Source organism: Ambystoma mexicanum, chromosome 1p (genome assembly GCF_040938575.1).
Source record: "Ambystoma mexicanum isolate Mex_15411 chromosome 1p, UKY_AmexF1_1, whole genome shotgun sequence".
NCBI classification, from domain to species: Eukaryota; Metazoa; Chordata; class Amphibia; order Caudata; family Ambystomatidae; genus Ambystoma; species Ambystoma mexicanum.
In genome coordinates, this window is record NC_090921.1 from 535,404,705 (window position 1) to 535,427,297 (window position 22,593).

The following is a 22,593-nucleotide window of genomic DNA, read 5'->3' on the forward strand; positions in this document are numbered from 1 at the left end:
TTAAAAAGATCCATTTTCTATGTGATATCAATGTGCTGTTTGATCTTCTTAGGTAGCAGAGACCTGTCAGTTGGCTGTGAAGAGGATACAGTGGCTGCAGAAGAACAAGGATAACCCAGACGTGAACCCGTACCAGTCTGTGGATCCGGCTCCCCCACTTGAGGAGAAAGATGTGGTGAAGCTTAGGGAATCGCTGCTGGATGAGTCCCTGCCACTCTTTGACCGGTACCGGGCCATGTTCTCACTCCGTAATCTTGGTGGGAAAGCTGCTGTTCTTGCATTGACAGATGGTAAGCAATACATCCAGCTGATTTCATGGTGGTTACCCTTGTAATCTACTCCTCTGCCTTTCCCGTTTCTATTATTCTAGTCTCTGTTCTGATCAGAAGGCACATGAACATCATGCAGATGGTCTTCTTTCTCTGAGAGTGTTCATACAATCTAGTATGTTCATGTGGACATTTTTACAGGTATGTAGGAGCCATGCCGCCAAGCTGAAATGTAGTAGGTGGTGGGAGTATGCGCTGCATTGATGGGGGCTGCAAATCTATGCAGCAATCTTTGATGGGAGAACTGAATCTACATAACATTATCTAATGTGGCTCATTTAACAGGTAGACATCTGACATTTCAGATCCATCATTGCTGCCTTCTTCCATTTCATTTTAATATCCATTTAAGGAGAGGTGTCCATGGAGGGAAGACATGTTAGTTTTTCGTTTTTAAATGGAGCAACAGCTGCTGTTTTCTTGGTGCTTTGGGACCTGCAAGAGGACTCTCCAATCTGCTAATACCTTCCAAAAATCAGGGACATTTTCGGTTAATGGGAGTAGCAGGAGGAGTGGAATATGTTTTGCTGTTGTGATCATGAGTGCAGTTCATAAGGAAATTAGATAGGTGTAGTGTAAGGATTCTGGGTGTTCAGGAGGGTCGAGTACAGCCATATGGTCTTGTGTCCTTTTAAAATGTTTGTACTAATTGCACTTTTTGCAGCTGCCCTGTAGATGGCATCAGTGCACCAGGTTAATCCCAATTGCCTGGAAGTCCTTCTGCGATAGTCTGCTGCCATACAAGCCTATTGGTGAAGGCAGTCTTGGAGTGGGGAGATATGATATGAGGTTTGGACTCTAGTGGAAGTGTACTGAAAACCAAAATGAGCCTGGCTGGGCATCAGCCTGCTTCTTCTAGGAAGAGATCACAGAATAGAGGTTACTAGGACCTGTACGTAGTTGGCACACAACATATTCTAGTGGCCTATAACTGGTGTGGTACAGTAAATACACTTCTACCAAAATAAATCTTGTCTGTAACATAGTTTAATGGCGTTCTGATGGTGGGTCATGGATCTGAGAGAGACAGACACTCTGGATGAGCCATGGGCAGCGTAGCAGGATGTGTCCATTGAGGACAAAGGCTTGCTGTATATGGCCTCTGGTGCCATAGAGAACCATGCAACACCTCACTGATGAGGCACAACAAGGGCGAAACAGGTCTAGGGTTGCTTGTGTTTCCATGCAGAGGGGACCTGGCCTAGCAGTTTGGGCTGGGTTTCTCTCATTGGTGGCAGTACCTGACTGATTTGCATATGAATAGGCCCCTTGTGCAATGGTGCAGACAGGCTAAAGAACAGTGTTGTGGCAGACGGCCCAGAGGTTCAGATTTATTCCAAACATTACACCCATCACTTTTGTGGGTACATAGCCTCTAGCAGCAGTCTAGGTGTACACACCATACCCTCGGTGAGGCATAGAGTGAAAATCTGAACATCCTAGGTTTTAACCTCCGCTGCTTCACCAGCTAGCATTGGACCGACCACTACAGGTTCGTTATGGGGAGCTAGGAGCTAGAATGGAGGCTAGCTGAGCTTCACATTGGAATTACTGCATCAGTGAGAATATAAGTGATCTGAGGCAGTGCTTAGGGTGTTTTAACTTTAACACTGACTTCGTATGTTCTCTTACAGGACATATCAGAAGTAACTTGCTGGGTTGGAGTGGCTGCTGTACTGTAATGGCCCTGCTCACCCGTTTTCATGTTCACATATTGAGCAAACAATATTTTACGGGCTATAGTCACCACTGGTATGCTTTAAGATGCAGATCATTGGTGAGTGGCTCAATTTTAGGTTACAAAGGGTTAGCTCTATAAATGGACACATGCACTCTTGCGCAAATATAGTATATTTCTACATCAGTTTGCACCCAACCATATTCTTTCTGTTATCATCTTGTGCTATTTAGGGTTGATTTTCTTGTTGAAGTCAAACACTACCTCTCACTCTAACCCAATCCTATACTTCTGCTGCTCACTTGTGTATGGGATTATTTGTCTTAACTCTAGCCCAAATTATAACTTTTAGATTTTGTTTTTCTAGTGCGAACCGCAAGCTATTGCAAACTCTACTTCTGTTGCCCCAAATGTAATCCTCACGTTATCCTTGTCTAATGGTACTTCATATGTGGGTGATCCTGTGCGCTCTGCGGCTTGTAGGATATTATGTTCTCCAGCATTGGATCAATCATGGATTCACATGCTTTGAATATTCCCAACCGACAGGCTTGGAATCCTCGTTAACATTTTATTATTGCTTATGATGGAACTTTTTGGCTCACTTTACTAGCCCATCCTTTGCCTTTTTGGGTGCATTCTTCCTCCGCTAATGGGACGTCGAGTAATAAGCCTCACCCAGGAGGCCATCTTCAGATTCGAACCGCACATCATGCTGAGGAGTCCTCAGGGCTTTCTCTCCTGGAGACATAAGGCCAGATACCATGGGCTGTTTGTGGGCTATACGAATGTAAAAAATAAACACATTTCCTTGAAAACTCAACTCTTTCTTCAAAAACAGATAAGTGTGTTTACCTTTCAAATATGGAAGAAAAACATAACTCTCTTTTCAAAGCATGCCAATCATGTGGAATTAAACATGTATATTCGTGAGACGGGCATTCTTAATGCATTTACTGTCTATATCCAAATCACATCCAGGGGGATTGTGAAGTTTGTATCACTTAGCACAAAAACCCCTTATGATAGAAAAAGGAGACTAGCCCTTTTGGTTGAATGGTTTCGAAGTGTGTGGAGGACAAGTCTCCGAGGCAGAAAACTCATAAAATGTATTTATTTGTATTTAGTTCCAATAGAACTTTAAAAAAATATAAAAATCTCAATTTCACATATACATATAAAAAAATAGTTTCCAAGTTCAGAGTCCTCGGGGTAAACATGAAATATGGAGACCAAAAAAGCATACAATCCTGTACACTTGGACGTAGCTAATGACTATCTTTGTTTGCTGTTTGGCCATGCCCAATAGCCTTTACATTAAAATCTGAATCTCACAGCCTTACATTTGTGTGTATTATAAAAGAAATCACCTATGACCATCTAAAATTAACTATCTACAATCGAGTGTTACTTACATGTTCGTAGCAGTCCAGTTATTACACGGTACAGATGAATTATACAGGTCATAAATCAGCATAAAACAGTGTAAAACATTAAATCATAAAGTACAATTTCCTAAGGCCATTCAAATAAAATTCGAATAAAATAACCCTCATTAATCAATTGCCATTGGACAGGCATTTTTTAAATAATACACCATAGTTGATACAGTGCAATGTGTACGCTTTCGGTCTCTGTATTGAGGCAATAGTTTCAAAATGCATCTTCCCTTATCGGCTCATAACAATGTACCATACTACCCAAGATAGTCATGTATTTGGAGCCCAAAGCTGCACATTCAGTAAAGGGATGTTTTGCCATCTCCACTTTTCCAGGACTTTTAGAAATGCTGCAGCCCCTATCATTAACTGGAATCCCCAGGTATGCTCCAAGGAAAACTCATATTGGCAACTGGTTTATAAGCAGCCTCAAATTAACAATTCTGTGCCGAAGGGTTCGGGCACTGTCTCAAATATCTCTGGGGTTGGCGATACTTGTGCACTACCCCTGAGACATGAGAATAAGTACGAAATGAGGCCAAGTGCGCATAGTTATTAATCCAGTCCCACTCTTAACTTTGCATTTAAAAATGTGATTTTTAAATGCCATAGTTTGTTCCTCTGGGGAAGTCTGGGCACCATCCAATGCTCTTATAAAGGTTAGCAGTTAACCTGTCAAATCTCTTCCCTACTGCCATACGACGGATTTACCCCCTGCCTCAGCAACGAGAGCAGTTGACATTTAGGTTTTATATTAATTTTCATATGTAATAGTCCTATTCTGATAAGCAGCTCGCCTAGCATTTCCGTGCTGGGCTGCCCTTGTGGATGGGACAAAGACTGATATGCAAATGGATATTCCTCCTTTGTGAAAAGTACAGTGAGCAAAATGCGATGGCTGCAGACTTTTAAAGTGGGAATAAACCACAGAACAGGTTATCATGCCATGTTCGTTCTAGAGAGGGGCGCCTGCTAACTTGTTTTTTTTTTGTTTGTTTTTTTTTTGTGTATTTTAGCAGCTCTTTTAAGGGAGACCAGTCCAAACTCTAGCAGGATGTATTCAATTGTAGTTGAAGCGCTTGGCCTCAAAATAAGCTTCCAGAAGAATCCCTCAGTAACGTCCAGCCAGTGCAAATGCCCCATGGCCAACGCCTCCAACCCATATAGAAACATGGGGCAGAAGCACTTTCTGTCCAAGATAATAATCCCCTCCAGGGAAAACCCAGCAGTATTTTTCAAAAAGTTACCAATCTGTTGGATCATGCGAAGAGCCTTGGCCTTCTTGGTGACCACTATATACGTATAGGTTCTACTACTACTCGTATCCAAACCTAGGTAAGCGTATGATACGACATAGTCCACCTTTCCAAGACGAGTAATGCAACTGGGGCACTTCACCTTTTTCGAAGAGACTACCAAAAAACATGTTGATACTCCACCACTCATTTTCTGCTGCATAATTACGATATCAAACATCGATTTAGCTCCGCTATAGGTATAATTTAGCATGACTAAATCATAAGCATAAAGCATGCAGGGGATAGTCCCCCCCGCCCCCCTATTTTTGGCCAGCAACCAATATCTGGTGTAAGACGGGCCGGAAGATCGGCCAGGTATAGATTATACAACAATGGTGCGATCATACAGCCCTGCTTCTACCCCTCTACCGATCCCAACTAGGGCTGACACTCTGCCTCTTTGTTCAGAGGAACATAAGCTTGGGTATTCAAGTGTAGGCCTTTCAACACATTTACAAGCACTTGGGGCACCGCCAGGATAGAAATTCACCCCACAATTTCACGCGGTTGACCTCATCGAATGCTGCTCTAAAATCAACAAAGGTAACATATAATGTGGGCCCACCAGGCTCCAATGTCCCTCCCCAATCAGAGTAAAAAAATCCTAAGGTTATGCGACGTGCTGCAGCCGGGGCGGAATCCCATCTGCATAAATTGCAGTACTTGGGACTCCTCCACCCAGTGCTGAAGCGCCTTCAGAACAAGGTTTGAGAAAATGTTCCCGGTTACATCTAATAATGACAGCAGCCTGTAATTCTCCGGCAATAAGCAATCTCCTTTCTTATATACCGGGACAAGAAATGACTGCTGCAAAGATACTGGGATACTTTGTGTCACACATACCTTATCAAAAATAATTTTTAATATGTTGGACCACTAAGCAGGGTTCTGCTTCAGTACCACATTGGCCAAACCATTGGGGCCAGGGGCCCTAGTGTTTTTAAGTTTCAGGATTGCGTTTCATATGTCAGCTTCGTCGAAGGTCAAGGACCACCCTCTGATCATATATTCCAGCGGGTGGGGGGGCCACAATGTTACCACCACTGTGTCTTTTCACATGCCCCAACCATTTCAATTCCTGTATATAATACAACATTTGTTTGTTTACAGTCTCCCTTGGCCTTGGCCAACATGCCCCAGATTTTCCTATAGGCTTATCACTTCTAGGTGCCACAATACATTTCTGCCAACTCTCATTATGCATGGGCAACCTTCATTTCTTAAGCCACCTTTTGATAGTTTTACTTAATGCACCTTATACCAGAGGCCAATGTGTGGGTCGATAGTCCCCATCTACATGCTATCCGTATCTCTCTACACATTTCTCTTGGCCTCCCGTATGGCCCCATCAAATGCATGCAAAGATTTACTACCTAGCACCCGAGGGGCTTGACTACCAACACCAATTTGAGAGGTCAAGGTATCTCATTACGGCTCATAGAGCCCATAGCATCAATGTCCTCATATCAGAGACCAGAAATCCTTGTATCACTCTTGTGTAGGTGCTTTGCCGTCAAGCGAATGCAATTGCCAGCTTTATTGGTACGTATGTTGGTGCAACCACTCTCTCTAAGCCTAGTTTGTTGCAAATTGATAGCGAGTGGCAAAATATTATGGTTGCTATACTCAATGGGAATGACCTTTTAGCTCTTCGGTCGTCAGTAGGCAGGCATTTGGTAGCTTCACAATCCTTCTCACCCCAAGTAAAGTTTCCTGGGTTGTCTCCCTCGGTCCTGCCATTCAGCATATATAAATCCCATTGTCTCAGAAAAGCAACCCAGAGTCTACCCTTAGTATTGCAAATCCCTTGCGTCATCACACTCTTTTGTGTAAGTTTACTAACCTGTCGTCCATGCACCTAGCATTTAAGTCCCCACCTAAAATAATCGAATCCGCAACTGATTTCTCTTCACATAACGGGATGTTTTCAATGTTGGAATGTGTCCCATTCAGAACTTTGGTACTAGGGGGTACATATACATTTATGACCAGTATTTTCCACTTGTTGACACTTTCCTCCTGCCACACCTCCACAGCCATCACATTTTCCTTGACAGAGGGGAGGGGTCACCACCCGACTGGAGAAAAAGTTAGGTAGGCCCCCGAATGGTCTACCTCTAGGGCCCTTTTTGTCCAAGGTCTGATGGAACGTGGTACCCCTCTACCTAGAGAGGACAGTCCAGCCATGTCTCTTGTAGCATAAAAATAATAAAGGTTGTCAGGAGGGGCATAGAGCCCTGTACCTGCAGTAGGTGGCTATGCCCACGTGTATTCCAACTGGCAATCGTAACCAGTGGGTGGGCTTGCTCACCTGGGTATGAGATACCATCTGCAATGGGCAACTGTCCCCATGACATTGCTTTGTACTCTGGGTACCCACCGCCAAGTGCATGAGCACTGGTCGATTTTTCCCAGGGATAGCCACCCTGCCTTACATCATCTATAAACGCAAAAAAACGCGCCACAAGCCACTCGCTGAACTTGCCCATACGGACGACTAGATGCTGGCCGTTCATGATAAACTGTAAACTTCAAACCCAATTTGAGTACTGTGTTGGTGTTTGCACACAGTAATGACAGAACTGCACAGGATACAAAAAGAATCGGCGCCCAATTAGAAGGACTTCCCTCCACTTCGGGAGCGTTATCTGTAACATTTCCCCAGTGTTAATAGTTGACAACCAAGGGACGGAGGCCCATAGCTGCAATAAGGCTGTTCTATTTAAAATAAAAAGGGCTAATATCTGAGGTATGGATCTCCTCTAACCTTACTGAGGAGCCCAGCCTCCGTTGCCCCACCACCCTACTGCCAGTGGGGACCAGAATCCTACATAGCTTTAGATGTGTGAGGCGGATGCACTCTGAAGGCCATTTCAGCCCGACTAGGTGGGAGAGTGAGAGAGGCTCTAACCGGACCCGGGCATTTCACCATTGTCACCCTGTTAGCATGCTTATCTTGCAAATCGTACTCCATGGTCCATGTGGGTTGGGGCGGGGGGGGGGGGGGTTCTAGAGTGATCCTTGATTGGCTTTGATGCACCCTCACGGGACCCACCAACCCCTTTACCCTGAGGCAGATTCGAGGCAGTAATGTCAACTCCCATTTTAGACCATGTTTGGGAAGGAGGACTGTTGCCCATGAAGAAATCTTTTCCGAACTGGCATTAAAAGGCCACCTAGAGAAAAAATGTAAAGCACCCAGCGGAGGTGTCCCCAAAATGCCTTGGATCCCAACGGACCCCCCCGACTCAGTGGCAGTGGGCAGAAAATCGAATACACAATGCCAAAAAATGTGCAGTTCCGCCCGACAATGACAGCAGGAAACGAGATGGATTTGGCAAGAAAATTCATGACGGTCGAAGTGGCAAATTCACTAGCAATACTCGAGAAACGACCGTGAGATGTGGAACTGGACTGCCTCGATATTAGAGTACTTGCCAGAAGATAGAAGAAAGCAGGCCCTAGACCCGTAACACCGCAGACAGACGGGCCTCTCCAAGCATTCTAGAGCAAAACCTTAAGACTGACTGGTCTACACCAATGAAGAATCACAGGTTAAAAGTAGCTCACAAATAAGCCTTTGGAATCTGCCGCCTGTTAATGGACAATGGTTCCATGTGATATTTTCGCCGCAAAAATATCGCGATGCAAAAATATTGCCAAATTTTTGCGGCAAAAATGACACATGCACCCTGCGGGGGTGCGGGGGACACCCCTGCACCTAATATTTTCGCCACCAAAAATATCGCCATATGTACGGCGATATTTTTGCTGGCAAAAATATTACCTGATACCTGGACAATCCCTTCTTGTTAAACTCTCATTTCCTCCGACATTCTCCCACAGCTTCCTAATCATTTACAGGCCTCCTGGTTACAACAGACATTTCACAATCCACCTCTGACTAATAAATGCCCCTCCCTAACTCTTCTAGGAGGCTTCAACATCTGGTTGTACATTCCCACCAACCCCATCACCCATTCACTCATCGACAGTCTTGATGCGCTCAACCTCTCCCTTCATATGAACGGTCCAACCCACTCTAAAGGGCACACCCTAGATGCCTGCCATCTTCAGTTCCCATGACCTGATGCATCTAGCCCCCCCCCTTACCGCTCATCTGGTCCGACCACTTTATAGTCCCCTTTCCCATCCTCTCCCCTGCCCCTCTCCCTATCCTCCCTTCACACCTCCCCCAACCACTGCAAATTGATTGTTCCTGACCTTGCCGGAGCCCTTCTTCTTAGACCACCTGCAACGCTCCCCCCTGACAGATCCGTAACCATCGACTCCTTCGACTCATGGCTTAATGAATCACTAATTCCTCTCACCCCCTCGCGCCCCTCCTCCTCACGCTCCGGTCCATTTCCTAAATGTTTTACTCCAGAACTGAAGAATGCCAAAAAACTAAATAAATCTCTGGAACGCAAATGGCGCGCAGAAAAAAACCAGTCTCAGCAGATCCGCTTTCGCCTTGCACCATCGCAACTACAAAGCAGAAATACAGAAAGCCAAAAAAAGCCAACTACAACAATCGGATTCTCAACTGTGGAAACCGCAGCAAAGAACGCCACAGAATCCTATCTGAATTCGTCAAACCCACTTGCACCTCTTCCCAATCTGCCCGATCACCATCACTCTGTGACTCTCTCCCTCCACTTCTACACCACCGCTCTTGATAGGACGTCTTGCCTTAACAACAAACTGTCTCCCCCCCTCCCCCCACACACCTACCGACCATTCCAACAACCCCCCTGCCGTCCCATCCCCACCTTTGACTCCTTCAAACCGATCTCCAGAGAAGAATTTCTTGACCTTCTGTCTGCTAGCCAACCATCTCGCTCCCCCCTAAACCCCTGCCCTGCCTCAGTCCTCAAAGAAATCTTCTCGTCCACCTGCGCAGGAGAACATGCAAGAACCATTCTAAATAACTCCCTCAGCTCTGGAAGCTTTCCTGATGCCTTCACAATTGCACTTGTCAAGCCTTCTTAAAAAACCATCCCTTGACACCAAAAACTACAGACCTCTCGAACACCAGATTCCTTGCAAAACTCATCGACCGAACAGCATACTCCCAACTAAACGACTTTGTTGAATCCAACAACCTCCTCGACACTGCTCAATCAGGCTTCAGACCGCAACATGGAACCAAAACCACTCTGGCCTCAATCTGGGACGATTTTAAGAACACTGCAGACACTGCAGGATGCGCTGCACTCATTCTCCTCGACCTGTCTGTGTCCTTCGACACAATTAAACACTCAATCCTCCTTGACCATCTCCACTCGTTGGAATCCGTGGAACCGCTCTCAAATGGATCGCCTCCTTCCTTAACAGGAAACAAATGACCCTCCTCTCCCCTTTCGTCTCAGCTGCTCGCTCAGTTAATACGGGAGTCCCGCAAGGCGCATGCCTATCTGCTCTCCTATTCAACCTCTATATGTCCACCCTCCCTGGAATCCTCCGCCTGCACAATATCCTGTGCTACAACTACGCTGACGATACCCAAATCATCCTTAAAATCCACAACTCTGACTCAAACCCCCAGCCCGATCTCGTGGCCTGCCTCCTAGATGTCGACCATGGGATGAATTCAAACCACCTCCTCTTAAACCCCACTAAAACCGAAATCCTGGTATGCGGCAACACTGAGCTTCCACCTCATCCACTTCCTTGGGCCACTTGTTTGGGCCAACCCTGCCACCCCCTCCGTCACAGTAAAAAACCTTGGGTGCACCATGGACTCTGGCACAACCCTCTCCCGACAGGTCAACAACGTCTCTAAAAGTTGTCACCACCACCTCAAAATCCTCAGACGCATCTTTCCCTACCTCTCCTTCCCAAATAGACTTGCTGCTGTTATGTCCATTGTAATGTCGAGACTGGACTAACGGGTGCCAAACGCTGAGGCTAAACTGCTCCTCGCACTGGGACCAAGAGACCACAGCTCTCAGAACCCTCCATAGGCTCCCAGTCGGAAGAAGAGCCACCTTCAAGACCCTGTATCGCTCATCGTGCAGTGCACAAAACCGGCACACTATGCCTGCAAGATAAGTGAAAACCTTACCTCCCACCCTGCACCCAATCAAATACTGCCTTCTTTAGTGATCCCAACCACCAACTGCACCAGGATTGGAGGATCCTCCTTTCTCAGCATTGGCACCGACTCTGTGGCACTCGCTTCCACCACACATCCGACACACCCAATTCTGCAAATTACTAAAAACATGACTCTTTCCATAAGGCCAAAACAACCGTTATGATGCGTCTGAACTCCCAACGACCTAATGACTAAATACATATTGTGACTCCCTCCTTCTCTTCAATGAATACACCTACTGATTGGGAATAGATGGAATATATTTATATGGTACCGGGATGGGATGGGATGGGATGGGATGGGATGGGACGGGGTGGAATGCATGGGATGAAATGCATGATACGGATGGACTGGGTGGCATAGATGCATATGGAATGTATGTATATGGAATTGATGGATGGAATCGATGGAATGTATGTTGATGGAATGGTTGGAGTGGATGGAATTGATGGATGATGGAATGGTTGGAGTGGATGGAATTTATGTATGGAAGGAATGGAATGGATGGAACGAAAGTGATGAAATGATGCAGGACATCGGATTGACGGAACAAATGGATGGACGGAATGAATAGATGGATGCGTAGATAGAATGGATAGATTGAATGTATAGATGGATGAAATGGAAGTAGATGATGTATGGATTAATGTAATGGATGGATGGAACGAATGGCCGATGGAAAGGGAAGAAGTGGATTGATTAATCGACGGTATGGCTGGATGGAATGAATGAATGAATGAATGAATGAAGAAATGGATGGACGCTTTGATGTAATGGCTGGATGGACTGATTGAATGGATGCAATTACCCTACCCTCTAGTGTGTCCCCACCGTGCCTCTGTGTAACCTGCTCTCTTGTGCCCAGCCCCTGTCATTGTGTCCCTAGGCCCCCTGCCATCCTGTTCCCGTGATGTCGCTTTGTATTCCAATCTATTACCCAACCATCTCACCACCATATGTGCCCACCGTGGGTAGCGATAATGCTCTGGATAGAGCTGATGGGTGGTCCTCCGGAGTCAGGGTGCCACTGGGGCTGGATAGCCAATTCTGGTGCCGAGTCGGCGTTTCAGCGCCAAGACATTTCGGTTAACCGAAATGTCTTGGAGGACAACCCATCGGCTCTATCCAGAGCATTATCGCTACTCCATTGGCCCTGAAAAAGATTTAGGTCGAAACGCGCGTCGGCTGTGTGCACTTCCTATGTTGACCAAAACTGGCAATTTCTGTCCAACTTAATGTTTGAAATTGTGCTGGTATTGGTTCTTTTACAACAATAATAAAACATTAAATGACTAAGACAACCAAGACTCCTCGGACCTGATGATGAACCTAAATCTCTAGCAAATCAGCTATATTCATGGATCTTTGAATCCTCCCAGCGCCCGAAATTATCCATAGGTTTGCCTTCTCATCAATTCAATCAGCCTTGGGAACCCCAGAGTTGGTCCCCAGACAAACCAGGAGTAAGGCTGCGGGCCAACATACAATTACCTCAAAAACAAGGTGCGCGGTAGACTGGGAGTCCCGACCCAGATAACTCCACATAGTTGTAACCTTCATGCAAGACGATAGCCATATGTTTGTTGCAGACGCAGAATAAGCAGGTAATGAATTTCTCGATTTCTCTCCTTTGCTGTCCTGAGAAACATGAATCGAGCTGCTCTAGTGTGTAATTCGTGCAACGGATAATGTGAGAACACACTTAGGAGATAGGCAACCCGAGCTCTGTCAATGTCTGTGTCAGGACCTACCAACATGAAACGGAAGGATAGTTGCAACCGCAAACGGCCATCTGCTAGTTGGACTTCCTTAAAATATTCAATCGTAGAATTTAACGTGTACTGTTGCTTTACTTCACATTGACAACAGTATGAACAATATCTTCCTCTTTTATTTAGAGGAGTCGCCTCGGAGTGATTGGCAACACCCCGTTAGGAAATAATTATTTTTCTGCAGCAGCAAAACTAATTTGTACTTTGCTATCGACGTTACCAGGTACAATTAAGATACATGTTTGGAGAATATGGTGCTTAACTAAAATAGGCCTTGAGCAAAGGCCAGTGGGTAATAGGGAACATGTTGCCCATTTTCACCCTTCTCTGCAGCATTCATCAGAGAATGAACAAAGGCAAACCACTGAATTGGTGACAGTGTAATATCAATCAGCCCAAGATACTAATCCTAGGTGGGTAGCAAACCACAGCCTCTAGAGATCAATTTAATGTTCTTTCATTGATCAGTTTTAGAGATGCATGTTCAAGCATCAACACTTATTTTCACTATATTTAATTTGTTTTTAACATAGAGTTGGGGCATCTCCTCGTTGACCTTGAGTCTAGAAATATACCACATTGTGTTAAGCCGTAGTGTCTTGAAAAAAGCTCGGAGGGAACAATGCAAATGCAAACTGGAATTAATGTCAGTTGACCTCTGAGCTGGAAACACGAGTGTCGACCAATGTAGTGCACTTATGATCAATATGCACCAAAATCTAATCAGTTACTAACAACACTATTCTTGTGCTGTACTTACGATAGATTGTGTGAGAATTACATTAAGCATATGAGTTGTGCTATAATATGTATGATTTTGTGTTTTAATATTTGTTTTGTAATACTAATGGTTAATACATTTTGTTTTATTTAGTTTTTGATTGCGTTCTGATGAAAACGACAGGGGGGGGATTTGTACACCAGGCTGGCTGTTTGCTACTATCCGTACCATACTGTGGAAGGGTGGGGTAGCCTGTACTCAATTGTGTGTATGATATTTCACTAGTCCCTCAAAAAAGAGGGCTATACCCACCTTTGTGTTTGACCATGCTAGACCTCAGACTCATGTTTTCACATTCAAATCCGCAAAAGGCACAGAAAATTCCTAAGGTTTGTTGTGGGCACAAATCGCTATCAATTCAAAGTACTCCTGTTTGGTCTTCGCTCGGCCCCAAGAACATTCCCAAAATGACTAGCCCCAATAGCCAGGTCATTCAGAAGAAAAGGATGTCATGTGTATCCATATCTCAACGATTGGTTAGTATGAGCTCCAACGCGCCTAGCAGCGGAAACGGCGATCCGACAACCTCTTAGGCTTCGGCTAGTGTTCCTAGGGGCACAGTTCAGCACCGAGGGGCGGGTTCGCCCATCCATGGAGAGGGCAGCGTCCATACCCCGCCTAGTCATGAAATGTATCCCGGGATCCAGGACCGTCGTGCAACTCTTAGGCACCATGTCTTCCTGCATTCCCCTAATCCAACACTGCAGGTTGCAAATGAGACCGCTACAAGAATTCCTAGCGGATCAGTGGCCCCAACTAATGGGAATGCGGCGCGACAAGATGGGTCACTCGCGGACAGCTTGCGGTGGTGGTCCCAAACCAGCCCACATCACCAAAGGAGTTTAGTTCAGGGACCTCTCATTCTAGGAAACCCTAATCACGGATGTCTCGCTTACAGGATGGGGCGTGCACGCAATGTCTGTTGGTCCCCGACCGAGATGCAACTGAACATCAGCATACTGGAGCTAAAGGCAGTAGCACACGCTCTTTGTTAATTCTAACCAGTGCTCAAGGGGAAAGTGGCACCCATCCAGTGCTCAAGGGGATGTGGCACAAGTGTTCACATACAACACAACAGGGAGGCAGAAGATCAGGGGCACCTTCAGGGAAGCCCAACAGTTGTGGCATTGGGCCATCGGAAACCACATACAACTGTAAGCATTTCACCTTCCAGGAAAGGAAAACAAAACTGCAGATTGACTCTGCAGAGCCAAAGACCAGTCCCACTGATGGCAACTCGCGGATAGGAAGCTCTAACAAACCTTCAACCAGTGTGGAGCACCGACCATCTATTTGTTTGCCACATGGGAGAACAAAAATGCCTGCTGTTCACAAGCGGGTATCCGCACCATCAATGCCTCGGCGATGCATTCGCAGTGTCCTGGGAATGTTCGCCTATGCCTTTTGCCCTAACGCCAGTGATGCGCAAAGTCTTGCAAATGATTGCAACATACAAGTGCGCAGTCATTCTCAAAGCTCCAACTATGTGCAACCAACAGGCGAGACACCACACCCAGGGTTACTCAACTTAAAGGCTTGGCTTTTGACTTCAATAGTTCGGGGACGTCTTGCTCAGGCAAGAGTACAGAAACATCCTAAAGGATGCCAGAGCGGAGTCCACCAACAAGTCATGTGCACAAGTGGAATCAGTTTTGCACTTGGTGCTCCCAACAATTGGATTTGTTGGATGTGGAGCCTCACCAAATCCTACATTACCTTTTACAATTGGCAAAAGACAGATGGTCTCACTCATCCATCAAAGTTCATTTGGTGGCAATCTCTAGATACACCAGAAGGCAAGGAGAAGCTTCCATTTCCGGAGCCCGCATCATTAAGCACTTCATGTGGGGTCTATTCCGCACTTATCCCCTTCAAAGGAAAATGCCACCTCAGTGGAGCTTAAATACTGTGCTGTCAGCCCCCATTTGAACCCATAGCTACCACGGACATTATGTTTGTTGCCTGGAAGACCGCTTTTCTAGTAGCAATCAAGTCCTTCCGACGAGTGTCGGAACTACATGTACTATCCGTTAGACCTCCATATCTACAGTTTGAGAAAAACATGTTAATCTTAAAAACAAAGCCTAAGTTTGTTCCCAAGATTTTGTCCAGCTTCTACCTGCACACTGGTAACCCTACCGGTCTTCTTCGCACATCCGTCCACACCAGCCGAAGACAAAAAATGACCAAAAACTCTCAGCAAACATCTCAACTGCTTGTGGCTTTCAGCTCTCCTAACCGAGGTCTGCCAATTTCAAAGCAAGGTTTTGCCGGATGGGTTTCCAGTGCAATTTCCACAGTGCATGCCCAGGCCTGGCGACCACTGCAAGGACCCGTTCGTGCTCATTCCACTAGGCCAGTGAGCTCTTCGGCAGCTCCATGGACAGGGGTACCCCTGTCGGACATATGCCACGTAGCAACCTGAGCAGTTACGCCTGTTGCAAAAGGTGGGAAAGAGCCGTCCTAAATCGCTTCATTCAATAAGGTATGCCTTCTCCCTTCACCCCCTATTACAAATTAACTGCTGTGGCAATCTTTTCTAAACATGAATCCATGAAGGATCCAATGCTGGAGAAGGAGTATGTTGGTAACTCCTGTTCTCCAGCATTGGTATCTTGCATGGATTCACATGCGCCCACCAACCACCCCTAGGGAACAAGGCTAGATTGCGCCAACTCTCATCCCAATGGGGTCAGAATCTGAAGATGGTCTCCTGTGTGGGGCTCGTCACTTGATGTCCCATTGGCTGAGGCATACTGCACCCAAAAGGTGTGGATGGGTTACTAAAATGGGCCTAAAAGTGCTATAATAAAATGTTAGAGGATTCCCAGCCTGTCGGCGTGGAATATTCAAAGCACGTGATATCAGTTATGGTGCAAGTACTAGGTTGCAGATTGGGGACCAAATCTCCAACAAGAGCATCATATCATGGGATGCAGTCAAAGGAGCGAAGAAACACAGGATGTCGTAAAATTGTACAGCAATAAATCAATTGGAGCGAACATGTAGGGACAGCAAGCAAAGGCGCCAGACATCAATGAGAGGCTCGGTGTGGTGCATAAGCAAATGAGAGAACTGGGATTCATTGTGCGATCAGAGCAAAATGGTGCAAATGAGCATACGCAGTATGCCACTGTGCACTTAGACCTGGCAATGCAAATCGAAGAAATTGACTTTTGGTGTAAAACACCAGAAGTGCAGTATTGCAATGCAAACAAAAGCACAGCTCGGCAAGGGGATCTGCTTCCAGTTTCTGAAGGGGTAGCCCCAAGATGTGCGTTATTTCATCCTAATTGCCTTTACTTTGGTGTCTGGTTTAGGATACATAGGTGCTAAGTCGTGGCATTTTGCATTGTTTGGTTTGCAGAAAAGGTCCTTATGAGATCTGCAACATTTGGTGGAAATGTTGCCCTTGTGGCAAAAAAGTTCATTGGGCGAATGGTCAGGCAAAGATGCTTACCTGTTGGAAGGAGTGTAAATCGTGCAGAATTTACTACGACAATTCATTGCTTGGAGTAACCTGGCATTGCACAAACTCCAGCTTGGAGTTGCTTCAAACTGCACCTAGAGCTGCAACTTTAGAATTTATAAATGGACCAGTCTTTTGATTTCAATTAAGAGGATTTTGGTAGTGTATAATCCACGATGCATGATTTTATTAATCGTTATACCCAGATTGTTTCAGTCAACATTTTTTTTTTTTATCGATTATGGTCTGCAAGGCAGCTACAACAGTGGTTGTTCTTCTTTAAACTGACCCTTAAAAGCAGAGCTCAAAACTTGCACTCTGCATTGGTTAGTGATAATTGACTCTTGGCAAGTAGGACATCCTGGGAAATGTTTTAAGTGTAGAAGGTGGCAGGTGACTTTTTATGGCTGGCTAGTAGCTTTCAACTTGTCATTTTACCCCTGGTTAAAGTACATTTCGCCTCTGTAAAGAGAATTTAACACTAGGTCAGGGGTGAAAATTAAGTTGTAAGCTAACCAAGTATTGTTTTATTTTTATTTTTTTACAGTCACTCGCCACCTCAATTCTACACATATCCACAACACACCATTTCTTACTCTCGAAGATCAATAAACAATGGTTAATGCACATTTTGAGCCCTGATTATCTAAAGCACACCATATGCTGCAGGGATTTTTAGATACCGGACTGTGCTCTTGCACCGTCTCTTGTGCTAGATGGAATTACCAATAAAGATCTTGGACCAAATAACCGCACAGACTCCAGGCATATGGCAAAGTACTACTTTATTCTCAATTTAATAAAGCGGTGGCCATCTGGCAGACATTGGGCTGATGCTTGCACATTCGAACACAAACTTGATTACACAGGTGTCGTATACCCCAATATGCGTCAACTATGACGTCATCCTACGTGGCAAAACATAAAACTTGTAAGCGGGTGGGATTGGTTAGAGGAACAGGTCTAATTTTAGAATACATGTGGGTAGTAATTCATTGGCTGTTTCTGATCTGTAGGACAAACCTCGAACTACCTCTAAATACCTATGATACTGATTATAGCGAATACAATGGCAGTGGAATCGTCTATGCAACATTGTATAGCAGGTTGCCCCATAGACCCACTTATTGGTTGGCATTATCACACAACCTTGGACTTTCGACTCGGCTAGCAGCATGTAAGGAAACCGAAACCCAGGTGCTTGAATCACATCCGATTACTCTCTACTTTCCCAATTAGTCCATCTCTCATCAGACTGGCCATTAGACAAAGTTTCCCGTCTGTAGTTGACCTTTTAGCCTGTTCTAGGACATTCAAGGGAATGAAAGCACATAATGCGGGCTTAATGAATAGCCCTTTTTTTCTACTTTTGAGTCGGATGTGAAGAATGTGTCCATGTCAGCCTCTTATCTACTGCTATTTTATTTAATTATGCTGGGTGTTGTTGCGCCTCTTGGCCTCCAGAGACTTGCTCACTCTACCTTGTATAGCCTTTATACACTTTTAATTGTCCAATACTTGGCTCTCGTAAATGTTTTTTTCTTCTTTAATGTTAGAGAAATAGGTCTTGCGTTCATGTCTTATCTGTCTGCCTCCGTTTGTGCTTTACAACTATTCCTTTAAAAATGGCATCCTTGATCCCAAGCCAACATAGACTCCTCTTTATTTTGCACACAAAGCTGTTCTTCCAGCGTCTTCTGACTCTGCAACCCTGATCGGCGTCTGAGGTAGTTGAATTGATTATTTACATGAGCCAGCATTTATTTTCCAACTATGTCCGTCCTTGCCACGTTAATGTATTCCTCAATAGCAAGCTTCTATGTATCTTTTCTACCTTGCGTTACTGCGTATTTACACTTATTGGTCAGCAAGTTACTTTGTCTTCTTTTACATTCATGATTACTTTATTGTTTTGTACATGTTTTTCTTATCCCTTCAATTACATCGTCACTCTTCAGTATTTTCACATAGTTGCAGCATGGCTTCATACATCTTCTCCATGGCATCGCTCTGTCCACGTTAGATTTCACTCAGCGCTCCATGAGTCCAATGGTGCATACTGCCATCCTTCCATACGGCATCCTTCCACAATTTCAGTGCAAGGCTACATTTGATATGGTTGTCTGAGTGCATATCGTCTCTCTTACACTCAATGAGGTATAGGTGTGACACATGGGTTCTCACACAGGGCCTTTCTCCTGCTGTCCAGTATGACGGTGCTGAGGGGGCGGGAGCTATGGAAAACGCATTCAACTGCTCCTCTACAAGACACTTGAACTTGTAGAGTAGTCGGGTATTTCCCTTGAGGGGGCGAATAGGAGGGTTAGAGGGATGGGGATAGTCAATTAGGGAGCAGGGTTATTGGAAAATACAGTAAGGGAAGGAACAAACAATATATTGTGAAAGTATACTAGTGTATATAGTTAAAATTTAAAGGAAAACCACTTTGGAGGTAGATACAGAGTTTCAGAACCCTGTCTTCCTGCAGGAGTTAATGAAATATTCTTGAGTCAAAAATAAGTTCGGCTAGCACCTTACTCGAACTTGCTCGGGTGCTGTTCCAATTGGGTCTGATGGTATTTTGGCTCAACAGGGCATGCATGTCAGACAATTTGGTCTTGGGCCAGAATCCTGGTCTCTTCTCCCAGAAATCTATGTCTTTGTAAACAGTCCGCAAACCCCTTCAACAAAGCACATGCTGCCGCAGCGCAAATGTGCCCTGACCACACCACCCTGACCCCACTTGCCTAACTTCATTTCATAATGTTACTCAAATCCTCCAGTATTTTCTTTCGCATGGTGGTCAATAAGATGAGTAGGAAAGCTGAAGGGTAGAGAGAATGACTCCAGTTTCTTGAAGGGTGTGGCGTCACTGCTGCACTAGTACCATGCTAAGAGCTATGTGCGATCTTGGCCATCCCCACCAAAATCCTTACTAAAGCGGCATCTTAATTTTTAATTCTTTTCTATCTCTCGATATATGTTCCGGGCCTGGGGCGAGGCTGAAATTCACAGCTCCAATACGTGTAGTTTTTGAAGGTACCATGTGCTAACCAATTGCCCTACTGGAGTGTGACTGATTTGGTTGTTAATCCCAGTGTTGAGGGATCAAGCCCACTTGGGAATTTTCTCCATTATTTTATGGCAAACACAAAATTGCATTTTCATTTGTGCTTTTATCTTTGGGAATAATTAATTCCTTAACAATTCCCTGTAAAGCACTCCTGATAAGTGAAATACAGACTGCCACAACTTACTGCTGTTAGGCCATGTTATTGCAGAGGGTGAGGCCTGGCCTCCAAATGTATTTGTACTCGCCACCAGTGCTCCAGGTAAGATATGGAAGCAGGAGTATTTTGCCTACAATTTTTTTGTTTTGTTTTGTTTTGTTTTTATTTTTATTTTTTTTTATTTTTTTAGGGAGTAAAAATGTAAGTCCAATTCCCAATGAGAGCATTTAATACGTTATAACTGAAACTGTATTTTAAAAAAAAATGTTTTGTAATCTTGTTTTCTTTGCACCTAGTTATTCGTGCACATTAAAAGATACAGGGCCTCATTACAACTCAGGCGGTAAGGGGTTTACGGCAGCGTTAACAGCGCCGACCCTTACCGCCTGATTACGAGGTCCCCTAGCGCCATGGTGCTTTTAACACCTGCTTTTAGCAGGTGTTAAAATCCATGCCGCTAAGGGACCATGGAGTTAATTACGCCACCGTAATTTACGGTGGCGTAATTAACGCCTTCCCCACTCCCATTATGCCCTATGGGGCAAAAATGGGAATGTGGAAGGGTAAATGGGGATTGGGGACTTACCGCCCCGCCAAGGTCGGAATGGGGCGGTAAGTCCGCCAACCACCATGGCGTAAACGTAGTTTACGCCATGGTGGTAAAGTCACGGCCCAGGCGGTAACTTACCGCCTGGGTCGTAATGAGGCCCACAGGCTCACTTCTTCCAATCAGGCAGTTAAAATAGTTTCTTCCTATTCAGATGTGCACTACTGTCTACATCTTTTTCCTTTTTTTTTCATTGGGAGTATTTTTACTCCCTATTTTTATTTTTAGGAGTATTTGCCAATTTTTAAGGGGTAAAACTGGCCGATACACCCCTTATCTGTAGGGCTGATCGCCACTAACCATTGGTTTGTGATGGTTGCCTCATGCAGAGTAGGAAATTGTTATTTGTGTATTTGGAGGCTCGAGGGGGCGTGTTACTTTTTATGCCTCGTTAGCAGCTTGCAACTTGCGATTGGTTGTTCCTGGGTGGGAGATTAAGGGCTGTGTTTAGTGCTGGAAATTGACCAAATGTACTCGAGTACCAAGCGGCCATCAAGCAGTTTCAAATGCAGTAGCTCTGCGCAGTTAAGGCAGCGTTTGGCGGCGTTGGTTATGGCGTGCAACCGGATGTGTTCAAGGTTTGGTTATACCCACTGGGAAGGGACAATGAGTGACACTTAAGTGGTTCGAGTTGGTGGGTGCGATTTGTTCCTGTTGCTCCAATGTGCAATTCGGCGAGGAGGCACTTGGAGAACTGGTTGCGGCGTAACCCCTGGTTCAAGTGGGCCAGTGACTCCAGCGGTTTGAGTTTGGTCCCAATGACGAGCGGTTGACAGAAGCCGAACAGGTAACTGGCTCAGCAATGGCATGGTACAGCATAGAGCAGGTGCTTTCCTTTTTTGAAGGTTTGCAGGAGTGCCGAAAAGCAACGCGACTCAACGTTGGTTTGACCAGCATCGAGGCAGCAGTTTGAGGAACTGGTCTGGTCCTCCAGATGCTGTGAGACCCACTTCAGTTGCTCGAGGACCAGATGTGCTCTTTCAGGGTCTGCTCTCCCAGCCTTAGGAGATTTCTCTTGAAGTGTGGCAAGTTCTGGTCCACAGCAACAGTTATCTCTAATGTTGTTAGAGGGCAGAGCTTGCTTTTGCCTTTGACAGTTGTTTCCGCACCTCGTTGGTTGAGGGCCTTGGAAAGTACAACCCTCCCAAAAGAGGTCCAATGAATCCTCAGGTGTTGGGAAGAGTCCTGGCTTAGTGTAGACTGGGGGACGTCTGTACAGATGAAGGAAGAGTCCACCATCATGTTTCTCTCTGCCTCCATCTCACCTGCCTGTCCCCTTTACTTCCTTTAGCTCAAAGCTCACTTACATTAATAGTAGCAATTGGACCCTAAAGTAGGCTAGATTTAGTCCCATCACCTGTGGTCCTTTACAGAAGTACCTTGCTCCACTAATTCATTTCACCTTCCCAATAGGATCAAAGCCATTTGAAATGCAGCACCCTGGTGAGGCCAAGGTTTTTGTGTGAATGGGTGTGCCCTTAGCTTTGGTTTTCCAGGCCAGCTTCCTGTGGATTGGCTGTCTTTTCTGAAGGATATTACTTACCTTTACAAAATAAGAGGGGCAATCCCCCAAGGCTGCAGTCCTGCCAGGAGTGGCAAGGTTCAACCTATCTGGGGGAAAAGATTCACATAATCCTTCCACAGCAGAGCATGGGCTTGCAGGGCTGATGTGTGATATCAAATTACTCTAGTAATTCTAAGAATAGCATACCATAACTCTGATGTGGCTTATGTTTCAGAATGATTCTGCCACCCTGAGTTAGACTACTAATTCAAGGTTTTTGGAACGATCGTGCGTGTCTTTAATGCAGCCTTTGCTCTGCAGAGAGTTTGCTGTCAGTGCAGCTGTTGAATGGCCAACTGTGGCCTCTGAACCTGCTCTATGCCACT

General features: G+C 45.2%; 1 protein-coding gene across 1 annotated transcript in view; it reads left to right on the top strand.

The window, feature by feature from the left end:
* The window catches only part of DOHH (deoxyhypusine hydroxylase), an 81,231-nt gene that overhangs the window by 45,298 nt on the left and 13,340 nt on the right, over positions 1-22,593 (top strand). Inside the window, exon 3 of the mRNA XM_069649450.1 lies at positions 53-290. Within this exon, the coding sequence (XP_069505551.1) occupies positions 53-290 (238 nt within the window). The remainder of the gene's footprint in view (positions 1-52; positions 291-22,593) is intronic.